The sequence below is a fragment of the Bos grunniens genome, chromosome 21, assembly GCF_055505025.1.
Source record: "Bos grunniens cultivar Pamir isolate PY7600 chromosome 21, Bosgru_T2T1.0, whole genome shotgun sequence".
NCBI classification, from domain to species: Eukaryota; Metazoa; Chordata; class Mammalia; order Artiodactyla; family Bovidae; genus Bos; species Bos grunniens.
The window spans coordinates 11,849,325-11,867,505 of record NC_141185.1 but is presented as its reverse complement, the minus strand read 5'-3'; the positions used below and the strand labels follow the sequence as shown (position 1 = coordinate 11,867,505).

At 47.5% G+C, this 18,181-nt stretch overlaps 1 protein-coding gene across 7 annotated transcripts; it reads left to right on the top strand.

The window, feature by feature from the left end:
- Positions 1–15: 15 nt before the first annotated feature.
- On the top strand, positions 16–14,458 carry LOC147349086 (uncharacterized). 7 transcript variants are annotated; one of them, XM_086363133.1, is made up of 6 exons: positions 16–118; positions 7,372–7,522; positions 7,904–8,056; positions 12,488–12,517; positions 13,538–13,699; positions 14,208–14,458. In XM_086363133.1, exons 2-6 carry the CDS (start codon positions 7,450–7,452, stop codon positions 14,435–14,437), a joined length of 648 nt encoding a protein of 215 aa, XP_086219259.1. In that variant the 5' UTR covers positions 16–118; positions 7,372–7,449; the 3' UTR covers positions 14,438–14,458. The 7 variants fall into 7 exon arrangements, with proteins under 7 accessions (XP_086219259.1, XP_086219257.1, XP_086219263.1 ...); XM_086363131.1 differs by having other exon boundaries at positions 7,367–7,522; XM_086363137.1 differs by having other exon boundaries at positions 16–270; positions 7,367–7,522.
- Positions 14,459–18,181: the final 3,723 nt, after the last annotated feature.

The following is an 18,181-nucleotide window of genomic DNA, read 5'->3' as shown; positions in this document are numbered from 1 at the left end:
CGCTGCGGCGCGACTGACTGCCGGACTGCGGAAGCGAGTGAAATCGGCCTCCGCTTGCAGGAGGAGAAGGGGACGACAGAGGATGAGATGGCTGGATGGCATCACTGACTCGATGGACGTGAGTCTGGGTGAACTCCGGGAGTTTGGTGATGGACAGGGAGGCCTGGCGTGCTGCAATTCATGGGGTCGCCAAGAGTAGGACACGACTGAGCGACTGAACTGAACTGAAATGTAGGTCCTCCTCCAGGGCTTAGGGAGCAAGCGCAACAGGTGAGGTTTACCCTGCTTCCTCCAGGAGACTTCTGTGCTAGCTCATGCACGGGAATGCAAGTTTTCTTGTCTTTTTGCTTTAGTTTCAGCGCACTGTGTTACGTATCGGCTGTGTGCCTGGAACCTCGCAAACGTTTTAGCGTTTAACCGACCACTCAACCATTATGGTATTCTTGCCTGGAGAATTCCATGGACAGAGGAGCCTGGCGAGCTGCAGTTCGTACGGTCGCACAGAGTCCCCAACCATCAGTGAGCAATAGGCGGAGGCATGAAAACCTGGGGAAAACAGAACCTCCAGTACAGACTGGTTGAGTTGTAAAATGGTAGTCGCTCAGTCCTGTCCGACTCTGGGCCAGCTACCCAGCTCGGGAGCGTTGCAAGGTTGTCGTGACAGAACCTTGACAAACCTTGCCCAGTTTGTGGCCAAGGGAAAAGGGACCTCACCAGAAAGAGGCTAGAAGTAGGGTCCCAGAGGTGGTACTTGGGGGCTGTCTTATGGGGTCCAAAAGATACATAGAGATTCTCAGTGGAGGCCTCCAAAAAACTAAAAAAAGCATCTGTATTAGTCAGGGTTCTCCCTGGTGGCTCAGATGGTAAAGAATCTGCCTGCCATGCTGGAGACCTGAATTTGATCCCTGGGTTGGGAAGATTCCCTGGAGAAGGAAATGGCAACCTGCTCTAGTATTCTTGCCTGGGAAATCCCATGGACAGAGGAGCCTGGTGGGCTACAGTCCATGGAGTTGCAAAGAGTCAGACATGACCAAGAGACTAACACTTTCAATTTCACTTTCCCCCGAGACCCAGAATCAACAGAATACCATATATAGAGAGAGGTTTGTTTTAAGGAATTGAGTTACAGTGATTGTGGAAACTGAGTGAATCCAAGATCTGCTGAAGTAGTCCAGCAGGCTGAAGACTCAGGGAAAGCATCCTAGGCAATTAGCTCGCAGAATCCCTGCTTGCTGAGGGAAAGTCAATTTTTGTTGTATTAAGGCCTTCAACTGCTTGGCTGGGGCACACCCACACCGTAGAGGGGAATCTACTTTGCTCAAAGTCCACAGATTTAAATGTTAATGTCCTTTAGGACTTCCTGGTGGTCCAGTAGTTAAGAATCTGTCTTCCAATGCAAGGGATACAGGTTGACTCCCTGGATGAGGAACTAACGTCTCCCATGCCGTGGAGCAACAACCACACCAGTGCACTGCAATGGAGACCCAGCACACCGCAAAATTGTAATAATAATAATAATATTTTTTTAATGTTTGGTGTTGTTCAGTCACTAAGTTGTGTCCAGCAATTTGTGACCCAGTGGACTGCAGCACGCCAGGTTTCCCTGTCCTTCATTATCTCCCAGAGCTTGCTCAAACTCATGTCCATTGAGTCAGTGATGCCATCCAACCAGCTCATCCTCTGTCGCCCACTTCTCCTCCTGCCCTCAATCTTTCCCAACTTCAAGGTCTTTTCCAATGAGCTCAGATGGCCAAAGTATTGGAGCTTCAGCATCAGTCCTTCCAATGAATATTCAGGATTGATTTTCCTAAGGATTGACTGTTTTGATCTCCCTGGTGTCCAAGGGACTCTCTAGAGTCTTCTCCAGCATCACAGTTTGAAGGCATCAGTTCTTCAGCGCTCAGCCTTCTTTATGGTCCAACTCTCACATCCATCCATGACTACTGGAAAAACCATCACTTTGATTATACAGACCTTTATCGGCAAAGCAAGGTCTCTGGTTTTTAATATGCTGTCTAGATATTAAATATTAATCTCATCTAAAAACACCTTCACAAAAACATGTAGAATAATGTGTGAAAAATATCTGGGCATGATGACCCAGTCAAACTGATGAATAGAATTAACCATCAAAACATCCTTGGAGAGAAAAGGGCAGCTTTTGTTTGGATGTCCTCCCTGACCGAGACAGCTCTATTGGACAGTCAAGAGACCTCTACATACTGTACCACCTAAAGTAAAATAGCTTTTTGCACCTTTATGTCTCATGGCTCTACTCAGTTGACCCTGACGTTGCCAAAAGCAGCCATTTGGTAAGGAAGTAGAGGAAAGAAAAGCGAGGAGCAGATTCTGTCTCCCTTCCCCTTCTGAAACCTCTCCACATGAGAGCCTGAATCAAATCTAAGCTGGGGAAAGGGGAGAAGTTATGAATGACACATGAGATGGAAATTCTGACATCAGATTAAGTTTTTATGTATGCATTATTTTTTCATAATAAAACTTTTCCTGATTATTATAGATACAATGTTGAAATGGCATTCTTTCTGAGTTGGTTTCAAACTGAGAAGAAAACAATAGCTGTCAAATTTCCTCACTCTGCAAAGTAAGTTGCTTGGAGAGCCTTAGACCTGGCAAGGAAGTTGTCTCAAAACCAGCTTTGTGACCCTTAGCTCAATATGTAGTTCAAAGTATAAAAGCATTGAGATTGAATTAACTTGAAATTTGTAATAATTTCCTTGCCGAATGTTGTTTCAAACATGTAACCACAGTTGAATAAAGTATAATTCAGGCTAAGAATTTGTCTCAACATCTCCTTCTTCAGGATTCCCAGAGCTTTTGCTGTGCTGAATAGCACTTGTAGCTCTGTATTAGAGAGAGAGATGTATTTTTCTTGTCTTATATTTCTTCCTAGATTGCAAACTCCTCACCAAATCCCATCAGATTTATCTTGGCATCCCCCCAAAATGTCTAATCAATGTCTGACTCTTTGTGAGTCATAGATATTTGTTGAGTGAATGAATGAATGAATGAGTAAGCAGTTGATTCTAGCTGAGAACAGACTCTTCAAGTCCACTTTTGTAGTTGAACCTGGTACCAAAAGTTACAGAGTGCTGACCTGGTCAGCCATTTGTTGACAGTTCATAGCAGCTTTAATAGCTAATAGCTGAAAACCGGAAACAACCAAGATAGGTGAATGGATAAACAAACGGCAGTGTACATAATCTTTTTGCAATATATACATGTATTAAATCACATTGCACACTATAACTTACACAATGGTATACATCAATTATGTTTCAATAAAACGGGGGGGAAAACCCCGTGGATCTATATCATGGTATACTTCTCAACAATATAAAGGAACAAACTATTGATACACACAACTTCAATGGATCTAAACTGCATTATGTTGAATGAAAAAAAGCCCATCACGAAATATATAACATTCTTAAAATGACATAATTATAGACATATAAAACAGATTAGTGGTTTCAAGGGATAAGGAAAGCTGGGCCAGGGAGATAGTTAGAGGTTCAGTGTGAGGCTTCAGTTAGAGAGAGGTTTGGTGGTGATGGAGTAGTTCTGTATCTTGAGGCAATATTGGTTACACATGTAGTAAAATGACATGCACACTCTTTCTACCAATGTTAGCTTCCTAGCTTTTAGCTTATACTATCATTACATAATATATAAGCGGTGGAGTTAACTGGGTGAAGGACCCCCAGAGCCCCTCTGCACGAACTTGGGAACTTCTTTAAATCTATCAGTATTTGAATGTTTAACAAGTAAAGAAGAAACTACATCACCCATATATTCTTATCACAAGGTATTTAACCTGCATCTAATTCTGATTACTAAAATAATTAATACTAGTAGTAAAACAATTAATTTGCTATTCGTTCTTAAAGGGAAATAATTTTGGCATTTTGTTTTAGCAGAAGGTGATGTGGAGTAATAGGGAATATCATGATGATGTGAAATAATAAGGAAAAAATATATATATATTGATCTTTGACCCTAATGCCTAACAACAGAACTCCTAAAACCTTTGTACCAGTGATAGGTGCATCTTACAGAGAGCTCCTATATTCCTTGGAGTCTCCTGAGTGACAGAAACATCCTTTGTTCTAACGGGGTGATTCTAGCTGGGCTCCTGGATGGGAGCTGGTCACCAGAAAGACCAAGCCATGATCAGCCCCAACCCCAATCCTGCAGGGCGAGGAGAGGGATAAAAATGAAGCTAATATTCCATCACACCTACACTATGGGGCCTCCATCAACATCCCTACAATATGGAGTTCTGAGAACTGCCAATTGGGAAACAATAACACATCCACACTCTGGAAGGGTGATGCACCCCAGACTCCGCAGGGACCGCAACTCCTGTGCTCCAGCCTCATCGGAGGTATCTTTCCATCTGGCTGTTGACTTGCATCCTTTAATACTCTTTGTAGTATATCAGTAATAGTAAGGAAAGTGCTTTTCTGAGTTCCGTAAGCCTTTTGGCAAATTATAGAACCCAAGGAAGAGGTTATGTAACCGAATGTATGTCCGTGTGCCCAGCAAACAGTGGGGCCAAACAATATCAAAACGTCAGTTTGGAGCAGAGGACTGTTTCTTGCAGGGCCAGGAAGGAGACAGGTGGCTCATGCCTTAAAAATCCAGAAATCTGGAAGCTTTCAGTAAAGCCCCTTTCTAGGAAAAACGAGGGAGGGGTGTATTTGATTATTGTAACCTTCCTGATGTCAGATCCCTTGTTCTAGAGGTCAGGTCCCAGTCAGGGCACTATGTTCCTGTAAATCTCCACCAAACAAAGATTATTCTCTGTCCTGCCAAGGAAGCAGGAAGAGCAAGGTCCCAAGGTACAACTTTTGCCCTCCGAGGCTCAGGCCCTGCCTAAGAGGAGAGAAGGTACATGAAGGGGTAGGTTACCCTGCCCAGGTCAAGTACCCCATCAGGGTCCTCCCACAGTGCCCAGACCTGGTTGAGGAGGCAGATCTCAGCTGGTGGTGCCCTCAGGGCCTGGTCCCCAAACCCTGTCCAGGTATCATCATGAAGGAGCCAGGCATCCAGAACCCAGTCAGTTCTCAAGCTCCTCCGGCGCCACAGACGGGACCGGGTCCCAGACCGTGACCCAAGGTGACCACCACAGCCCTTAGGTCAAAGAGACAGGGATGGATGGTGTTTTTAATGTCACCTGTGATCGGACGATACCAGTCTTTTCTGTTTCATAGGCTGTCTTTCTAGCTATCTTCTAGTGACAGGAATTTCAGAGAAACCAATCGGCCTGATTCTCCAGGTTGGGGATGTTCCTTGTGTCCTGAATTCTGCCAGGAAAGTCAACACCACGTGACACCGAGGAGGGGCTCCCGCAGCCTCTCTGCTCTTGGCCCCGTGGACAGCGTCCCGCAGTGGCTCACCAAAACTGGAGCAGATTTGCGGAAATGTTTGGCTTTGTTGTCCCAAAGCTTAAGCAGAGGTGGGGGTTGGGGAAAGACAGGGCCCTGGCTCTGGCCGCTCCTGTCCTCGTCTTGCAGGAGGGACAAGGCCTCCATTCCCAAGACACTCAAGCCCGTCCCAAGCAGAGGCCTCTTCCAGCACTGATTCTGCCCCTTCCCCCGTTTTCTGCCCCTTGTTCCCTGACCCAGCTTCACACTGACATTCTCACTTCCCTCTTCTTCTTTGTTCTACCATTCAAAACATATTTATTGAGCTCTAGACCCAGGAGAAGACAGACAAATCTATGCTATTCATAAGATTTATTCCACCAGGGATAAGGGACAGAAGGGCTTCCCTGGTGCTTCAGGTGGTAAAGAATCTGTCTGTAATGCAGGAGACCTATGTTCAATCCCTGGGTCGGGAAGATCCACTGGAGGAGGGCACGGCAACCCACTCCAGTAATCTTGCCTGGAGAATCCCCAAGGACTGAGGAGCCTGGCAGGCTACAGTCTTGGGGTCACCAAGAGTCGGACACGACAGAGTGACTAACACTTCAAGGGACAAAAAGAAGTAAATATAGTAATACCACCTATTCTGTGCATGCCAGGGTGTCAGCAAACTAAGGCACATCAAGGGTAATTCACTGCCTTAGTCGCAACTAAGGATTCCTCCCCAGGCACTGGTCAGAGATGGTGCTCTTGACCATCAACCTGCTCTGCTTCCTCCGTTATTACAGATATGAGATTGGGGCTCTGTGCCATTTGTCAGTCAGGAAAAACGTTTTGTAACGTAAACCTGCAAATCATGGAGGGCAGGGAAAATAAAGTTCACAAGAATTGCAGGTGAGTTCTATAAAAAGGAGGACTAAGGATTCCTCACATATCCAAGAAGGGGAATCTGAGAGGGAAAGTCATGCTCCTTCAGAAGCCCCGCCCCTCATCCTCCCATTAGCATGGCAAAGGTGAGGTCTACGTGGCACCCAGCCTGGGATGAGGGTGACTCACCTCCTCCTTGGACTCTTGGGGTCAGAGGTCATTCAGGGAGGGACTATTTAGCCTGCTGGAGTTCTCAACAGCCTCATTATGTGCAGGGCTTCACACACTACTCTTCGATCCCCAGCAATTACTAAGCAGGGTAAGCAGGGGCCTGGGAAGTGGGGAGGGGAGGGAGTAAAGGGACTCCACTCTCAGCCTCCCTCTCCACTTCCATCAGGACTGCTGTCCCTGTGACCAGAGCTGAGTGTGTGTGGGTGGGGGGGCTTGATCCCACCTTTACCATGGGGTGTTGGGAACCTCTGGTCTTGTCTTGACCCAGGTTACTATGAAGCCCTGAAACTTAGACCAGGTGGGCAGTGAGCAGGGGACAGAGATGGGATGTTAGAGGTGGCCAGGATTCTGGAGATCAGGGAGCCAAGCAAAGTCATTATTAACTTCAAAACTGTGGTCTGAGCAGATTAAGCAGGTGGGCTGTAAGTGGCCCATAGGCTGCAGTGGGACAGAGGGCAGGGCTGGAACGGCAGAGAGATACCCCCCTGAAACCTTAGTGCAGCCTAAATCAGGCAGTGAAAGTGAAAGTCGCTCAGTGATGTCCGAGTCTTTGCCACCCCATGGACTATACAGTCCATGAAACTCTCTAGGCCAGAATACTGGAATGGGTAGCTTTTCCCTTCTCCAGGGATCTTCCCAACCCAGGAATTGAACCCATGTCTCCCACATTGTAGGTGGATTCTTTACCCACTGAGCCACAAGGGAAGCCCAAGAATACTGAAGTCGGTAGCCTATCTCTTCTCCAGTGAATCTTCCCAACCCAGGAATCAAACCAGGGTCTCCTGCATTGCAGGCAGATTCTTTACCATCTGAGGTATCAGGAAAGCCCGAAATCAGGCAGAGCAGTTTTATGTATTTATTTTATTTTTCTTTTTTTTCAGAGCAGTTTTAATTTCACACTCTGTTTCTAAAAAGACCGTGGTGTCCTTGGCTCCAGAACCAGTGTTTCCACACCACCTCCAGGATGTCAGCTAAAGCCATAGAGAGTGGGGAAGGCGATGCCTTGGGCCCCCTCCTGCCAGAATTGTTGTCAGAAGGTGAGTGCCCTTGGAAAAGCTCCCAAGGGTGGGTGGCCCAGAGCTTGGGGTTCCTTAACGTGAGCAGCGGGGGTCTGGGTTCTGGCCTGGTGCTGCCACCAGGTGCTCTGGGCCCATCAAGGCTCTTCCCCGTGGGCCTCAGCCTCCTGCCCTGTGCAGTCAGGACCCCCAGCTCTCCACTGGTGCTGGGCCTCCCTGTCTCTGGCTTCTCCCTGGTTCACCTCCAAGCACCCTTGACACCTCTCAGCTCAGCTTCCCCTGAGGTCCCCTCCCTACATCAGAGATCCTGGGGTCTTCAGGAAAGGGTGGAGGGGCCTGTGTGGGGTCTGTTCCCCAGCTGCCCACCACGCTTTGTGCTCCCCCATTATTTCTTTCTTCCAGAGGAAGAAGAACCTTCCCAGTCAAGCAACCAGGCCTCTGATGGCTCTTCTCCTGGGAAGGCACCACAGGAGCCACGTCAGGGGTCAGATGGCTCTGGCTCTGACCTCACAGATCCCCCCAAGTCGAAAGGCAGCAATGTCTACCATTATGCAGGTAACGGGTCTCTGAGCACCAATCCTCGGATCCTCACCCCACACCCACTGCTCAGCTCTACCTGCTAAGTTGTCAGTGTAAGGACAGTCTTCCTGATGGAATCTCTCTGACACACTGTCAGAAAAAAGCCACACTGTACACAGGAGATGAAATAAATGATGCTGTAGAGTCAGAGGGACCGCACTTCAGGGTTTAGCTCTGCCTCTGACTTGCTGAGTGACCCAGAGCCAGTCACTTGCCCTCTCTGGACCTTCATAGGTTTGTTTTTAAGCTCAGGGGTAGGGTGAGGTCACTCTCAGGGGTCTCTCAGTGTTGGGTCATCTCCAGTAAGGTGGGGCAGAGGTGCTGCTCAGGTTAGATGCCTGACAGCCGGCAGGCCCGGTCTCAGGCACGGCTCCTTGCCGATCAGAGTTCACTGCCCATGCCTGCCCTGTTGCCCCACAGCACCCAAGGCAGGTAAGTTTCATTTCTCCATTTATGCTCCTCCCTTGATACCCCAGGGCCTGGTCACTAATGTCCTCCCAGAACACACCTTCCAAGAGCAGAGTCACCTCTAATGTGGGGCAGCCTAGTGCCAGGGCACCAAAGGTACATGTATGTTTTTTCTTAAATCAGGTGATAATACACTATAGAATTTAATTTGCCAAGATGAGAGTTTGTCAGCGTAGGCTGAATAGTGTTAACTACATTTGCATTGTTGAGTACTTGATATCTAGAATTCTTTCCATTTCTCAAAACTGAAACTCTGTACATGTTAAACATTAATTATCTGTCTCCTCCTGCTCCCAGCTCCTGGAAACCACAGTTCTTTCTATTTCTAAAATTTAAGTAAGGTAATCTAATTTCCATGTCAGCGGTTTATTTCACTTAGCATAAGGCCCTAGGTTCACCCATACGACATAGCTTCCTCTTTAATGCAGAATGGTATTCCCTTGTGGTCTCTAGCACGTGGTGATGATCCATTTATCCATCGATGGACACTTAGATTGCTTCCACTTCTTGACAACTGTGAAAAATGCAGCTATGAACATGCAGTGCAAATCTCTCTTCAAGACCCTGTTTTCAGTTTCTTAAATCATATCCAGAAATCGGCTTGCTGCTGGATCATATGATTTTCTGTTTTAATGTTTTCAGGAACTGCCATAGTGTTCTGCATAGCTCTTGCACCATTTTACATTCCTACCAACAGTGTACAAGACCCTAATGATGACTGAATTTGAGCATCTTTCCTAATGCTTGTTAGCCATTTGTATCTCTTTAGGAAATTGCCTATTTGAATTCTTTGCCAATCTTAAACCGAGTTCTTTGAGTTCTCTCTCATAGGAATTCTATCTACCACACTTTGAATATTAGTCCCTTACTAGATACATGATGGAGAAGGCAATGGCACCCCACTCCAGTACTCTTGTCTGAAAATCCTATGGACGGAGGAGCCTGGTGGGCTCCCATCTCTGGGGTTGCACAGAGTTGGACACGACTGAAGCGACTTTGCAGCAGATACGTGATTTGCCAAGGTTTTCTCCCATTCTATCAGTTGCCTTTCCACTGTGTGGATTGTGTCTTGATGTAGATCATTATGGGTGCTATAACAAAATGCCATAACTTAGGTGTCTTAAAAAGAACAGAAATTTGTTTTTCACTTTTGTATAGCCTAGGAAGTCACAGATTAGGACACCGGTAGACTGTGTGTTGTGAGAGCTCACTTCCTAGACAGCCATCCCTGTAAGCTTCTATGCTGGGAGGAACAAAGGAACTGGCAGGGGAATGGGGTGGAGGAGTCTCTCTCATAAGGAAACTGATCTCAACCAAGAGGGCTCTGGCTTCAAGACTGAATCACCTCCTAGAAGCTCCCCTCCTAACACCATCACACGGGGTATTAGGTTTCAACCTGTGAAAATACAGGAACACAAACATTCAGATCATAACATGACTTTGCATGCACAAAGATATACTTCATTCATATTTCTTTTTCTGAAATTCACCTTCAGAGCTTCCTTGTTCCCAAGCCAGTACTTCTTGGCATGTTGGGAGATGGCAGAGAAGGAGGATTTACCCTTGACTTTAAAACACTCAAAAAGTAGAAACGATAGAGAATCATACTGCCTTGTGGAAAATTCTGTGGCAGCAGGAGCGCAGTAGACTCACATTGAGTCTTTAGGTGGAGGTGGCTCAGGAATATTGGGAATGTGTGGCAGAGTCTGGAAGATGTTCCTGGATTTGTCAGGCAAGAGATTGAATGCTGAGGGCTGGGCATGGCTTCTATTCTTTCCCCAGGATAGAAGCAGCCAGATCAACGAGAGCCTCCTCATCCTCACTAAGGAGGTGAACTTTCGCCTGTGGGCACCAGGGCCAAGGAGGGACCCCAACACCTTCACTCTTCTCTGTACCCAGCAGCCAACAGATGTGTCTCATTCTGTGTGTTGCCCCCCATCTCTAATCCTGGACAAGGAGAGGTGATGCCCACGAGGGTGGCAGTGGTGGAGTCAGAGAGATCGGAGCGAGGCAGCCACAAGCCAGGAGTTGTCAGCAAGCACTAGACAGTGATGTTGAAACAGTCAAGGAAAGATCCTCCCCTGGAGCCTTCAGAGAGAGCCTGGCTCTGCCTACACCTCTAACCTCCAGAACTGGGAGAACATGAGAGAATGAACAGAGCTTGTGGTCATTAGTTACTGCAGCCTCAGGGAACTAATGTGGGCAAATCTCATTTTATTGGAGTTTGCAGATACTCTTTTTTTTTTTTTTTTAACAATTTGAAGGCTTGTAGCAACCAAGAGTTGGCAGAGTTGGTTCATATTTTTAGCAATAAAGTATTTTTAACTTAAGATATACACATTTTTTAATACATAAGGGCATTGCTCACTTAGTAGACTCCAGCATATTATAAACATAACTTTTATATGCAATGGGGAACTAAAAAATCATCTGATAATTGCTTTATTGCAGTAACCTGGAACTGAATCCCTAGCACTCCAAGTTGTGTCTGGACAGAGATCAAAAATCTCATTGCGGTTGAGGAACTGTTGAAAGCTATATTGGAATCAGAATCTGTGAAAGGAGGAGCTGGGAGTTTCTAGAGGGGTGCTGAAATTGATCGCAGGGAGGAGGCAATGTTTGTCAGTGACAAGATCTAGGGCCCCACTGTCCAACAGAGCTTTCTGCAGTGATGACCATGAACTTTGTGTGATCCAAGACAGTAGCTATTAGCCATGTTTGACTAATGACAACTGGGTCATGTGACCCAGAAACTGAGTTGTAATCTTTATTTTATTGTAATTCACTGTGGCTCAGTTGGTAAGATATCTGCCTACAATGTGGGAAATCTGGGTTCGATCCCTGGGTTGGAAGATCCCCTGGAGAAGGGAAAGGCTACCCACTCCAGTATTTTGGCCTGGAGAATTCCATGGACTGTATAGTCCATGGGATCACAAGGAGTCAGACAGGACTGAACGACTTTCTCTTTCACTTTCAAGATTTAAGTAGCACACATAGCTAGTGCTTCCCATAGCAGGCAGCGTAGGTATAGGGTATGACCTTGGGTGTGTATGGCATAGAGTCTAAGATCCTTGGAAGTAGGGAGGTGAGAACTGAAAGACCAGGTTGTTAGAAATTTCATCTGTGCAGAAATGGAAGCCCTCAAGACAAGTCAGGGCTCCTGATAGACAGAGAGGTGTTGGTGAGTCAGGAGCTACAACCTTCCAGAAATGACTGGGGGCCCAAGGCTGATTTTGCACCTTTTCCTCCTTGCCTAGCATCAAGGCTCCTTTTCCTGGGGAGCTGGCTGAGCTCACTCCCACAGTTCCTGAAATCTCCGTAACACCTGGTCTCTACTGCCGAACACCCCAGTCCCTGCTGCGGTCAGGTGTCCCTGCCAGACCCAAGAGCTCTGAGCAATTCAGTGTGGTACAGGCTTGCTGGAATCCAGTGTGGCCAGGGGCTCCAGCCTCAAGGCAGCACACACATTTCCTGATGGGGGAGTCAGGGATGCTTTGTGCAGAAAGTCACAAGTAGGCTGAGCCCTGGAGGACAGGGTGCTTCCACTCAAGCTATATCCTTGGAAGGGCATAGGGTGTCTGAAAGATGAACAAATCAGAACAGTCACATTTATTCCATTGCAAATAAAATCAGCATGCTTTTCTGACTTCTTTTTTTTTCTTTTTGAGAAAATGATACTGAAGGTATTAAAGTTAAGGAGCAGTATGAAACCGTTTCAAGGCAGGTTGTGCTCCCCTCTGGAGCATCACAGGGCTCTGGACTCTTTTCCATCCTCCTCCGATTCCTGGACTATCAGGCTACTATGTAAAAGCAGAGAGCCACACAGGGGCTGCTCTGTCCTGTGATCCCAACTCCAGGGAACTCTTCCCACTGGGACAGCAGCAGAGACGTAGGGGAAGGCAAATGCTGGCTATTCATGGGAGTTCTTTCTGTCTACAGGCAAGACTGCCGCAGCCGTGATCGGAGGAGGTGAGTCTCTTTGTAAAGCAACTCAAGGCCCCATGTGCCCCTGTCCCTGGGCGCCTGGGAGAGTCTGGCCTTGATTGAGTCCAAGATTGCCTTGAGCTTCAAGACCTGGGTGGTAGGGGTGGGGTGGAAGTGGTCAGAGGTGGAATTCTTGAGGTAACAAGAACCTTGCCAAGAAGGAACCAAAGCAAAGCCATTCACATCACCCACTGCCAATCTCAGCTTCTCCCGAGTGCAAACTGTGGGAACCCAGGCAAGGCGTTAGAGCTATCTGAATCTGTGATATCTCCCCAGAAAGCCGGGGCATGGTTTCTTGCAAAGGCTTGTAGGAAATGTGTGAGCTGAACTGTGTGTATTCCTCAGAACTGCTCTGTAATCCTTGGAGCCCATCCAGTGAGCCCAGTTAGGGTCATCCACTGGTGAGGGTCATTCACTGGTGAGGGTCATTTGTGGTGGCTGGAATCAAAGAAAATCAAACATTTATGTCACACCAGCCAGTCTCAAGTGCTCAGTGCCACATGTGTCCACCATGTGGACGGTGTAGACATAGAAGGTTCCAGGTTGCAGAAGGTTCTATGCCTGCACCATCTGAGATGTAGGGACCCAGGGGAATGCTCACCAGTGGCCTCGGGCCAGAGGTCAGAAGCTTCCACCCAGCACCTTTTCAGAAGAGCAGTTCTGTCCTCATACTGTGGGCCTGTGCTTGCGTGAAAGACACCAGTTCCCCGTCAAACCCCTGCTTGTTTCAACTTTATTTTATAAAGGGCGAACTAAAGCCCAGGGAGGGCTCCTGAGGTTCCCAGGAACACAGCTAAAATGAGGCACAAACAGGCCTGGGATTAAGGTTTTTGGAGGGGTTCCCCCTACCCACGTGTGTCCATATCTACAGCCTTCCCTTGCCTTGGACGCCGAGGCTCTCAGGAGAGCAAAGTGGACCCTTCACCTCATGTCACAGGAAGGTGTCAGGGAGATCTAGGGAGTCGGTCCCATGGGGCTAACCCCAAATCTCCCCTCTCCCTACAGCCCTAGCCGTGGGGTCTGTTCCCGTGGTGCTGGGTGCCATGGGCTTCACCGGGGCTGGAATCGCCGCCTCCTCCATCGCGGCCAAGATGATGTCAGCGGCCGCCGTGGCTAATGGGGGCGGAGTTGCCGCCGGCAGCCTGGTGGCCACTCTCCAGTCCGTGGGTAGGTGTCCGGGCAGGAGGATGGGGAGGGTGTGACAAACCAGCTCAGGATTCAGGCATGAGGAGGGCCTCTGTGCTTCTTCCAGCTTCGTGGTCATCAGGGTCCCTGGTCCTCTGTGTCACCCTCATTGTCCCCTCTTCTAGTTGGGAATACGGTTGGTGGGATGAGTGGCGTGCAGCTCAGGAGGTGGGCATTCCTCCTCAACCCTACATGTAGGTCCCCTCCCTGGGCCCAGCCTGGTGCTGTGGAGGGAGGGGCAGCCTGTCGTTTCTCAGAGGATCTGTCCTGTCGCTGATAGACTGACCATCAGAGTTCATGTTTCCTCTTTGGGCAGCCATGTGCAGCATCCCAGACATCCTGGGGTATCAGGAAGTAGAGGAGGGAACAAAGGTGGGATGTCTATTTCTTGGGCCTCCAGATGGTCCTGGGATTTCTGATTCCCACAGCCTTGCCGGGGGCTGCTGGGCCTGCCTGTCCCTTTGTGCTCTAACCTCGTCCTCTTTTCCAGGGGCAGCTGGACTTTCCACATCATCCAACATCCTCCTGGGCTCTGCTGGGGCAAAAATTGGGGCATCGTGTTGGGATGCAATAAAGAAGGCCTTTTCTCCATCAGGATCCAGTACTGAAGAAGAGAGTGATTCCCATGCTGGAGACGACCCTCCAGGGCCTCAGGATGTCAGTCCCCCAAATGACAAGCCCTCTGCCTCCCAAAATGCTTCAAAGAATCATAAGAAGTAAAAGCAAGATACTGTGACCTTTCATGAGTGTCCCTACTGGGGTCTTATTTATCAGACAGGGTGCAGGGCATCTGTAGAGCCACTGGTGACAGGATATGGGCCAAGAACTCTGTAAGAATGGGCAGTGATATCCATGACAGGAAGCCAGGTCTGTTTCCACTCTATTGTGACCAAAAGTGAAAGTGTTATTCAATCAGTCGTGTCTGACTATTTGCGGTCCCATGGACTGTAGCCGGCAAGGCTCCTCTGTCCATGCAATTGTCCAGGCAAGAATCCTGGAGTAGGTTGCCATTCCTTTCTTCAGCGAATCTTCCCGACCCATGGATAGAAACTGGGTCTTCCACATTGCAGGAAGATTCTTTCTCATCTGAGCCACTAAGTGGGGCAATCTTGTGGGTTTGAGCCCTTAACCCATGGGGTTAACTCTAGTTTTTCTTAGAATCAAGTTAAATTCCAGGACACCCAGCTGCTATCCATAGGCAACTGGAGTTTCTTGTAAAGAAATCCACACGTCTGACGTCCAAAGTCGTCTGAGTGGCCATGATACTGAAAAACTCTGTTTTCTTACTCAGATGGTAAAAGTAATTTATGTCTGCGACATCGTAAATTACCTAGAGTTTTGCCCAGACTTCCAAAGTTGCTCCAAGTACCATACATCACAAACACAGGTACAGGGACTTCGCTGGTGGTCCAGTGCTTAAGAATCCACCTTCCAATGCAGGAGACATTGGTCAGAGAATTGGTCGATTCCTGGTCAGGGAACTAAGACCCCACATGCTTGGGGCAACTTAGCCCCCAAGATTCACCTACTGAGCCCATGTGCCCTGGAACCCATGGTCTGAGACAAGAAAACCCACCACAGTGAGCAGCCTGAGCAGCACCACTAGAGAAAGCCTGCACAGCAATGAAACTCAATACAGCCAAAGAGAAATAAACTAAATAATGAAAAAGATATGTACATGCAGTTAAATGTAATTCAAATAGCAAGTTTGACTTTATGTGACATTTTACCAGAAAAACAAACAAGCAAAAGAAAAACATATGTACATGTTAAAACACCAAACAGTATCTTCCCTTACTACTGCGTTGTCAAATTCCTTCTTAATAATACCTAAGGAACAGTTACCCATATTGACAAATATAAATCTATATAACCAAGGACAGATCTAGGATTTAGGGGTTTGAGATTAAAGTAATTGGGAAGAGAAAACTCTAAAAAATATAATAGAGAATTACAATCTAAAATGCCAATAGCACTAAAATGTCATTCAGAAACAAGGGAAGGCGGGAGAGGAAAGACAATTTGGAAGGAGTCTGTAGTCTTAACCTGTTACTCTTAGAATATCACACTTTTGCAAATAGTAATGATAGCAATGCTAGCGTACTACAGAATTGTTCTCAGGAATTCTGGGAAGAACCAGTGCAAATGAGGGTCCCTGAACTCAGGCTTCTTTCAGTTCAGTTCACTTCAGTCGCTCAGTCATGTCCAGTGTTTTGCAACCCCATGGACTGCAACACGCCAGGCCTCCCTGTCCATCACCAACTCCTGGAGTTTACTCAAACTCATGTCCATCCAGTTAGTGATGCCACCCAAACAACTCATCCTCTGTCGTCTCCTTCTGCTCCTGCTATCAATCTTTCTCAGCGTTAGGGTGTTTTCCAATGAGTCAGCTCTTCACATCAGGTGGCTAAAGTATTGAAGTTTCAGTTTCATCATCAGTCCTTCCAATGAATATTCAGGACTGATTTCTTTTAGGATGGACTGGTTGGGTCTCCTTGCAGCGCAAGGGACTCTCAAGAGTCTCCTCCAACACCACAGTTCAAAAGCATCAATTCTTCGGCGCTCAGCTCTCTTTATAGTCCAGCTCTCACAGGCTTCTTTCACTCAGTGGTAAACTGGTCCCTGACTCTACCATCAGTGGCCACATAGACGTCTGTTACCTGGGGGCATAAAATTATGTGTCCTTGATTTCGTCTTGTTTTAAAGGTTTGCTGTCCTGAATAACACCATGAAAATCAATCACGTACAGATATTTTTGTGCACATATCTGACTCTTTTCTTACAATGAATTCCCAGAAAGAGTATTTCTGAATCGAGTGGAGTGACAGCTGTTATTACACATTTCTGTGATGCCGGTTGTGACCTAGGTATCAGAGCACATCCCACCCAGCAAGGCGTGAGCATTCAGCTTTCCTTGCCCCAGCCAACACCGGGTGTTTTGATTTACTTTCTCTGGAGCAACTGTGGGGGTCGTCCTCACTCAGTTCTGCTTCACCCCTGCTGTGAACCCCCAGGACAAGAGTAATGACCATATTCCCCAGATTCTCTGGTGACACCAGTTCTGCAAAGGCACTGGATCTTGTGTCAGGCAGGGAGACAGGGCTGCTGCTTTGCTGCCAAGCACAGTAGCGAGGACTAGGTCTTCTGCAGCAGCAGTGGAGTCAGAATCCAGCTCTCACCTGACTGAGATGCATCGTTTTATCTGCAGACATGACATACAAGGCAGTTTGGTCCCAGAGTGGCTTCCCAGTGTCTCTGGTTCCTGATCACGGCAGCAGTCCCAGCATGCTCGGTGCCCAGTCCTTCAGTGTTCCTCTAGAGGGTGGGGTGTTCATTCCCGGAGACTCAACCCTGAACCTTCTTCTCCAATCCTGGGGTGCTTTTATAGGCATGGAACTCCTTGTGTAAAAACACATTCTGCTTCAGTTAGCTGGAGTGAGTCCTGATATCTGCAGCCAAATTCTAACTGAATGATTCATGGAACACACACACACACACACACACACACACACACACAGAGCTACTTTTTTTAAAAATTATTTTTACTCTCAGCAAGATTGAATGTCTTCTCAAATATTCATTGGTAGTAAACAAGTTTTTCTTTAAGAATCATCTCTTCTAGTCTGACTTTTTTTTTTTTTTTTTTTTGCCACATCTCAGCATGCTGAAGCTTTTTTCCCGGACAAGGAATGGAACCTGTGTCCCCTACAGTGGAAGGACAGTGTCCTAATCTCTGGATCTCCGGGAACTCCCATTGATGCTTTTGAACTGTGGTGTTGGAGAAGACTCTTGAGAGTCCCTTGGACTGCAAGGAGATCCAACCAGTCCATTCTGAAGGAGATAAGCCCTGGGCTTTCTTTGGAAGGAATGATGCCAAAGCTGAAACTCTAGTGCTTTGGCCACCTCATGTGAAGACTTGATTCATTGGAAGAGACTCTGATGCTGGGAAGAATGGGGGGCAGGAAGAGAAGGGGACAACAGAGGATGAGATGGCTGGATGGCATCACCGACTTGATGGACGTGAGTTTGAGTGAACTCTGGGAGTTGGTGATGAACAGTGAGGCCTGGCGTGCTGTGATTCATGGGGTTGCAAAGAATCGGACACGACCGAGCGACTGAACTGAACAGAACTGAATGGCTGTCTCTTCCCTGCCCATCTCATGCCTACCCGGCCTGGAGACTTGAGGGTCACCTGGTGCAGACCAGGCTTGTTGCCCCAGAGTCCTAATGCCCAGCATCAAGTGGGTGATTAAGAACTGAGGACAGTCAGCTCTTCTCATCAAGTAGTGAATGTTTTAGAGCTTCAGCATCAGTCCTTCCAGTGAATATTCAGGACTGATTTCCTTGAGGATTGACTGGTTTGGTCTCCTCGACACCCAAGGGACTCTCAAAAGTCTTCTCCAACACCCAGTTCCAAAGCATCAATTCTTCAGTGCTCAGCTTCCTTTATAGCCCAACTCTCAC